The sequence below is a fragment of the Grammomys surdaster genome, unplaced genomic scaffold (assembly GCF_004785775.1).
Source record: "Grammomys surdaster isolate TR1022 unplaced genomic scaffold, NIH_TR_1.0 315356, whole genome shotgun sequence".
Lineage (NCBI taxonomy): Eukaryota > Metazoa > Chordata > Mammalia > Rodentia > Muridae > Grammomys > Grammomys surdaster.
The window spans coordinates 47,232-55,164 of record NW_021626566.1 but is presented as its reverse complement, the minus strand read 5'-3'; the positions used below and the strand labels follow the sequence as shown (position 1 = coordinate 55,164).

Here is a 7,933-nt window from a genome sequence, read left to right as displayed (position 1 = left end):
CCAGTCCCCCCAAGAGGCTCTCCTGTGGACTTCCCAGTGCCACTGTCTGGGGCTCCGTTCCCAGGATGTGAAAAGGGAACCGGAAGGGCCCAGCCATCCGGGCTCTCTATCAGTGGGCGGGCATTGCGCACAGCACTAGATGTACTCAATGCCATTAAAACTCCTAAACCACTTCTGAGGCCGAATTAGGATCAGCTCCAATGTCTAGAACAGTGGGAGGAGCTACAGCAGGAGGAGGAGCCACGGGAGGAGGAACCACAGGAGAGGGAGGATCCACAGGAGGAGGAGGAGCTATTTAATGACCTTGGAGGCTGGAAGAGGTTAACTTGATATTGAGGGCGCCCCCCCCCCCCCGCACCTTTACCTCGGGTTTCCGGTCTCCACCTCACTTTCTACAAAGTGGGTTACTCGACTACTGAACTAAGGGAAGCCACATCCATGTGAGAGTGCCTGCCCTCTCCGGTATTTGTGCACTAGCAGAAATCTGTGCTAATTGACCCCCAAGATCCCCTCAGCAGCCACCCTATTCCCTCTCACCATGGGGTCACAGGACGCGTTCACAGGAGCGTTCTCACAGCCCGGTGTACTGGTGTTGGACACCCAGTAGATGTACTGCGGTTGCCCAGATGTGGCCAGGTACCCAGAGATGAGTCAAGAAAAGCACGATGCCAGCTGTCAACTACAGGACACCCCTAAATGCTGCCGCTGGGACTCATGCAGACTGTTCGCACCCACAGAAGGTTGTCATTTAACCCAAACTCACACTTACAATACAGTCCCTCACATCCCCTCATGGGACCTGTCCCGTGCTCCCATCCCCTGCTCCAACCCGTACCCCGTGTTCTCCAGTGGGGGCTGTATGAAGGATACAAAGCTGTCACGGCCCAGTAACCAATGCAAATGACCAGGAGGACGAAGGTGACCAGAGGGTAGAACATAGTCGACATCATCTGCCCCACAGCCCTGTATGAAGACAAGAGTAGTTCTCTGGGACCCCACCCCTGTGCATCTGCTCCCTGGCCTGACCCTGGCTGGACCCTTCCTCTGGCCTGTTTGTTTTCCAAACCAGAAACAGAACTCCAGATTTCCTCTTCCATATTTATAAACCCACCCAGCACCTGGTTCTGGGAGGGGTACACTGTAGACTCTTGCTGGGTGAACCGAGTAAGGCTCAAGGGACCCCGGAGGGGGAGATTGGAGTCACAAAAGACACCTGGGACGCTCAGGGAGTGTAAGGGAAGAGAACCCTCAAAAGGTGTGCCCCCTGGTGGCTTTGGCCATCTCTGACTCCCACCACTTGACCCAGCAAGCACCTCAGCTCCCAGTGCCTCCAGACTGCTGTGCCTATAGTCCACACCCACGCTTCAGCCAATAGTCCACATCCACGCATTCAGTCCTCACCATGCTGTTGCAAGGTTTAGACTGGTGTGATAGGGAGCCTGGGGTGGTGGAACATACTTCCAATTCCAGTCCCGAGAGGCTGAGAGAGCAGGGTTGCTACCGGTCTGAGGCCAGTCCGGGTTATGTTGCAAGAGTGACAGGTTGGGGACGATAACAGAGGAGGGTGTGCCTAACACACAGGAGACCCTAGGCTAGACCCCCGACCCCAGCGCTGCATAAAAGAGGCCTGGTGGCACATGCCCATATTCCTAGCACTCTGGAGATAGGTTAAAAGGATGTGTTCAAGGTCATCTTCAACTATATAGTGAGTTTGAAGTCAGCCTATGCTTCCTGAGACTCTGTATCATCAACTGTCTTGTGGGGCAGGAAGACCAGGAGTTCGAGGTCAGCCTCAGTTACATAACTGTTCCATGACATTAGTTTAGGCTATATGAGTTCCTGTCTCAAAAACAAAACAAAACAAAAACCCCTTGGGGCTGGAGAGATGGCGCCACAGTTAAGAGCGCTGTGTGCTCTCCAGAGGACTTGAGCTAAGTTCCCAGAATCCACATGGCGCCTCACAACTGTCTGCAACTCCAGCTCCAGAGGATCCAACGGCCTCTTCTGGCCTCCACAGGGACCAGACACGTGCACAGACATACTGGCAAAACACCCATACATAAAACACAAATAAATAAATCTCACCCCCTCCCAAGGACAGCAAAACAAATCAGATAGGGAAACTGAGGTCCTAAGAGGCTGGAACTCTCCAGGTAGTGGAAACGCATGCTTTTAATCCTAGCACTTGGGAAGCAGAGGCAGTCAGGTCTCTGTGAGTTTGGGGCCAGCCTGGTCTAACAGAGTGAGTTCCAGGACAGCCAGGGCTGCAAAGAGAAGCCCTGTTCCAACCCTCCCACCCCCACCAAATAAATAAATAAATAAATGGCTGAAATTTAGCAGTGTCACCCACTGGACAACTCTACCTTTCTCTTCTGGGGTTCCTATTACCCCATCTAGGCCACCAACCCTGCCCAAGGTCCCCTCTCCATCATAGGTGGGGCCTGACCTGCTGGCTTCCTTCAGCAGAGCGATGGCGATCCGGATCCGCTGACGCAGGAAGATGAGCATGAGAAGCAAGACACCCTCCAGGACAGCCAGGACAATCACTGCACGGAGACAGCAGGTGGCGGTCCCGGGTCAGGGCCAGGGTCACCTAACCCTTGGCGGGCAGCGGACAGAGGAGATGGGCAGGGGACTCACGAGCAGCCAGCCAGGTCTCCTTCACACTCTGGTAGGCACTGAAGTTCGTGGTGAAGCCCACCTGGGTGATGGAGGCTCCCTCATCCCGCAGCACTCGGTACTGTTCCCAACAGTGGTAGATGCCATAAGCGAGCACAGCCAGCACCCCCACAATCAGCAGCAGCACCAGGGGTGCCGCCACCAGGCGCAGGAGCAGGATGAACAGCAGACTTAGCACCAGGGCCACGGCCAGCGCCCTGCATAAAGAACGTACGTGAGGGGTCGCCTCCCAAGCCCTTCCTAGTCCCCCAGATTTCTTTCCTTGCACCCCCCCAGGTATTCGTAGATTCAATTCATCTTCTGAGAGGCTTGGGGTCCGCTCTGAGCTAGCTCCACCTTCTGATCACCTCACAGTAGACTTGGGGAAAGAGTATTAGGAACGGCAGAGGGTGGTGCCTGATCCTGGGGAAGCCGTGGACTCACACGAGAATCCAGTACCAGGACTGGGCAAAATCTTCAAAGATCTTCACAGAGACGTCCCGGGCATTAATGCTGTCCAGGAGGCCACTGTCGGGGAGAGATGGAGTCAGATGGGGCTGAGGGTAAGAAGGGACACAGGGATACGAGGATGATACAGAGGGTGACATCTACCTGATTCCATTAGAGATGGTGGTGTTATTGATCTGTAAGTGTTCAGGTAAAGTGAAGTTGGTGTCCGGGAGTGGAAAACAGCGTCCCAGAGCTAGAAGAGAGATCAGAGGCTGCTGGGCGGAGTCTCTCTAACCCTCCGTCCATCCGTCCATCCATGAATGCTGCCAGGACAGGGGGCAATGGTGGGTGGGCTCCGCTCTTTCTTGGCCTGTTTTCCCTCCCTAGCACTGGCCAGCTGTCTTCGCACGCCATTACCTGGATACCCTGGATACCTCCAGCCCTGACCTCGCTGCCCTCCTATAGTCAGTCCCTTGACTCTGTCATGCCCCCGGGCTACTCTTCCAGGCCCTGAATTCTATGCACAATTAATTAATTATTTTTTTTAGTTTTTCGAGACAGGGTTTCTCTGTGTAGCCCTGGCTGTCCTGGAACTCACTCTGTAGACCAGGCTGGCCTCGAACTCAGAAATCCACCTGCCTCTGCCTCCCAAGTGCTGAGATTAAAGGTGTCCGCCACCACCACCCGGCTCTATGCACAATTTATATCTCTGCACTTGCGGGGCCTCTAAGTAGCCTCTTTCAGAAACTCCTCTGAGCCTCGGCCCAGCCCCTGACCCACCTCTATCTCTGCATCTCTAGCTGGACCTGTTACCAGCTTTGGAACCACATGTAGCCAGTCAGGTTTAATTTTATCACTGGCATCCCAATGCTGAGAAAACAAACACAGAAGGGCTGAGTAACTGGCCCGAGACCCAACCACTAGAAAATGCTCAAGTTTAAACCCAAATCTGTCTGCTTTGGAGCCGCCCTCGGGTGCCTTTTCTATCCTACTTGCCTTGAGACCTTGTCCTTTCTCATGTCAAAATTTAAAAATATATTTTCTACTAAAAAAAAAAAAAAAAACAAAATAGGAAAGATAAAGGCAGGGAGTGGTGGCCCATATCATTTGTCATCTCAGCATGGGGTCAGGCTGAGGCAGGAAGATCACCAGTCTGGAGCCAGCTGGGCTATAGAGTACGATTCTATCTTTAAATAAACCAAACCGGTTACACTAGCAGTCGGAAGAAGCGTGTGCCGCAGAAAGGTTGGTCATGGTTGGCTTACACCGCCACGTACACATGTAACATTTGGAAAGATATCTCTGTTTGCTATATTATCTTCAGATTCATTCATTCATGTCAATTTTATTTTATTTATTTTTTATTTTTTATTTTTTTGGTTTTTCGAGACAGGGTTTCTCTGTATAGCCCTGGCTGTCCTGGAACTCATTCTGTAGACCAGGCTGGCCTCGAACTCAGAAATCCGCCTGCCTCTGCCTCCCAAGTGCTGGGATTAAAGGCGTGCACCACCACCACCCGGCCAACGTCAATTTTATTTTTTAAAAAAACTTTTAAATAGATTTATCTGTTTGGCTTCATGTTTGAGTCAGGGTTTACTATGTAGAGCCTTGGCTGGCCTGGAACTCGCTATGTGAATCAGGCTGGCCTTGAACCCATCGAGATCCATCCCTCTGATGCTGCCTCCTGAGTGCTGAAACTAAAGGCATCTGACGCTATGTCCCCCTTGATGCTTTGCCTGCACATGTGTATAAGCGTCATTGTAACTTGTGCCCGTGGAGGCCAGAAGACTGTGTCCGAGCACCTGTGTGGTTACGGATAGTTTTGAGCTGTTATGTGGGCGCTGGGAATCCATGTATGAGCAACCAGCAACTCCTGGCTGCTGAGAGAACCTCTGCGGCTTCACCACACACACTTCCCTGATATCCCTACACGGATGTTCTTCGTTATTTTTGTTCTGATCTGTCTTTGCTGACGATGGAACCCAGGGCATTGCACAAGCTAGGAGAGTGCTCTGCACGCCTGTCACTCACCTTCCTTAAGAAACACTATGACACCTATTTATTGGGTGTGAATGTGCCTGGGTCGTGTGAGTTGTGCAGTGCCAGTGGTGGTTAGAGAGCTCGTCTTTGGAATGCATTCTCTCCTACCGTACGGGTCCTGGGGATCAAACTCAGGCTGTCAGACTTGGCGGCAAGCATTTTATGTGACACAGCACCTCATCAGGCCTGTTTTATTATTGTACTGAGATAGGATCTCGCTAAGTGTCCTAGGCTGGCCTTCAACATCTATCCTCCTGCCTCAGCTGCCCTTTTAGGAACACACAATCTAGTCTGTTCATTCAACCTCTTGTAAGTATCTCTGATCTCTCTACCCAGAGTGTAGCTGGAGCAGAGAGAGGTTTCTACTGTCCCTGTATCTGTCCCCAGCACCTGGTGCACAGCCTCACAGCAGGCACTGAGAGTCTGACTCTAGGGTCCCGAGGCAGGAGATGAAGGCCTGCCGCTCCCTTCTGAGCTCCCACTGACGTGCCGAGTGGCTTTCCTTCTTCTGGACCTGCTTCCTTTGTTTGAGGAATGAAAATATGGGATGGCTTGATGCCCAAGATAGGGGTAGCGTTCGAGGTTCTCACCTGGTTTAGAAGGAAGAAGGAAACTGGGACAGAGTTCCTTCTGCAGGCTGTCACTCACTATCTGGGGATGGAGAGAGAAGAACAGATAGAGGCACAGATATAGAACAGAATGAGGAAGCTGTGGCTCCCGGCGTCTTAACTATGACCATCATCCCCATCATCCCCACCATCACCATCATCACCATCACCACTACCTCACCCTCCACAACTTCAACCGTATCCTGGCTCAGACTGATCCATTCCTCCTTGGAGCCAAACCTCTCCCTTTCCTACCATTATGGGTTCTCTCTGACAACCGTGATGTCACGGGTACCAGCATTTACCATATCTGGGGACACCGTTGGAAGACAAAATTTTCTGTTTTCTTTATAAACGTCACGGACTGTCTTTGAGAACTGCAGCGGCCCCACTGCCCATTGGGCCTGTGGGCAGGAAGAGACGCACACCTGTGGGTAGAGAGCGTGTTAAGGGACTGGTACCCAGGGCCTTGGGGATAGGTGGGGCTCAGGCAGGTCCTGGCTTCTGACCTGGGGTGTGGGGCACTGTAGGCCATTCTCAGCGATGGAGATGACGTTGAGGGCCGCTGCACAGCTTAAGATGTTGAAATACAGAACGTACGGTTTATCCCTGTAGGAAGAGAAGATATGTGTGTCTGAGGTACAGAGGTGTGCCCTGTACCTCTCCAGGCCAGGTACAGGGTCTCATTCTCTTAGCATAGAGATAGCACTTGGACCAAATTAGTTACATCCAGCACCTGGCCCAGCCTCTTTGGGAAGATAAGGAAGACCCTGAACACCTTACTTACGATACAATGTGTGGCTGATAGTGTTGGTTCTGGAGCACAGCCCATTAGTAAGGAGGCTTTACGGCCTTTAACAAGGCCTCACATCTGTCTCTTACGAAGGACAGTATCTACCTCAGGAGGCTTAGCAGTTTGGGTGTGAAGCACCCCGCCTTCTTAAAGCATTGTAACTGTTAGTGTCTTACTATTTACCCTGCACTTCCTGCATGCCTCCTGGAAGGCCTCAGCTGTTTCAGTTGAGGAAGTTTAAGCTCAGAGAGGCTGAGTAAGTTGCTCAAGGTCACACAATCCAAACTTATCTCAGGTGGAGACTCACAGTGATGTCTGAACTCTAAGCTTATGCACTTAAACTGTCCCCAGTCCTGGAAAGGCTCTTGGTGTGGCCCGGAAATGCTTGAGTTCAGAGAAGACAGGCCGGGGCGGGAGAACGACAGATGCCAGGCTATGCTGTCTGCCCTGGGGTTGTCTCCCACCCCCCACGGTCCTGCTACCCACTACTCACTTGTTGTCGCCCACGCCACAGTAGGCCCCCGTGGAGTTTCTGGGGTACAGCACTTGTCGAGGGTCTCCATACACCCAGGCTGCAGACAGGCACACAGTGGGATCACAGGAAGGCGGAGACTTGGGGGCAGGCAGCTATGGGCAATCCCTCCCTGGGTTACTGTCCTCACCCCAGCCCCAGCTCTGGGTAGCTAAAAACTTACCCACAAGCCCCACTATGATGTAACCCAAAATGAAGATCAGGAAGAGAACACAGCAGATGATATCTGTGCAGCCCCTGGGGAGAGATGGACGTCTGAGCTGGGGTGTGTGTAACCATGGAGTGGGGAGTTGGGAGGTGTAAATGTGGGGCATGGTTTGGGGGTGGGTTATGGTTTAGAGGATTGGAAAATGCTAGAACGATTGGCATTCTTTTTTTTTTTTTTTTGGTTTAGTTCAGTTTTTTTTTTTTTTCTTTTCCAAATAAGGTTTCTTTGTATAGCCCTGGCTGTCCTGATACTCGCTCTGTAGCCCAGACTGGCTTTGAACTCAGAGATCCACCTGCCTTCACCTCCTGACTGCTGGAATTAAAGATGTCTGCCACCACTGTCTGGCAAGATTGACATTCTTTATCTACTTTAAGAAAGCTTTTCTTAGGATGAGGATTCTTCTGCTGAAATATAGCACAGATAATAACACACACATACACAGAGACCAGAGACATGGAGAGAGACTGAGAGAAAGAGAGCCAGGGAGAGAGGGAGAGAGAAAGAGAGACAGAGAGAGAAAGAGACGGAGAGAGACAGACACAGAAAGAGACAGGGAGAGGCAGAGAGAGACAGAGTCAGAGAGAGACAGAAAGAGAAAGAGAGACAGAAAGAGAAAGAGAGAGAGAGGGAGAGGGAGAGGGAGA

At 51.7% G+C, this 7,933-nt stretch overlaps 1 protein-coding gene across 1 annotated transcript in view; it reads right to left on the bottom strand.

The window, feature by feature from the left end:
• Positions 1-364: 364 nt before the first annotated feature.
• LOC114616305 (choline transporter-like protein 4) overlaps positions 365-7,933 on the bottom strand; it is a gene marked incomplete at its 3' end in the record, with an annotated part of 9,998 nt that continues 2,429 nt past the window's right edge. The window contains exons 3-14 of the mRNA XM_028761792.1: positions 7,245-7,318; positions 7,043-7,121; positions 6,266-6,365; positions 6,062-6,184; positions 5,739-5,799; positions 3,271-3,361; positions 3,103-3,186; positions 2,641-2,876; positions 2,447-2,546; positions 871-963; positions 538-640; positions 365-420 (exon numbers count right to left, since the gene is read on the bottom strand). Coding sequence (XP_028617625.1) covers positions 365-420; positions 538-640; positions 871-963; positions 2,447-2,546; positions 2,641-2,876; positions 3,103-3,186; positions 3,271-3,361; positions 5,739-5,799; positions 6,062-6,184; positions 6,266-6,365; positions 7,043-7,121; positions 7,245-7,318 — 1,200 coding nt within the window. The remainder of the gene's footprint in view (positions 421-537; positions 641-870; positions 964-2,446; positions 2,547-2,640; positions 2,877-3,102; positions 3,187-3,270; positions 3,362-5,738; positions 5,800-6,061; positions 6,185-6,265; positions 6,366-7,042; positions 7,122-7,244; positions 7,319-7,933) is intronic.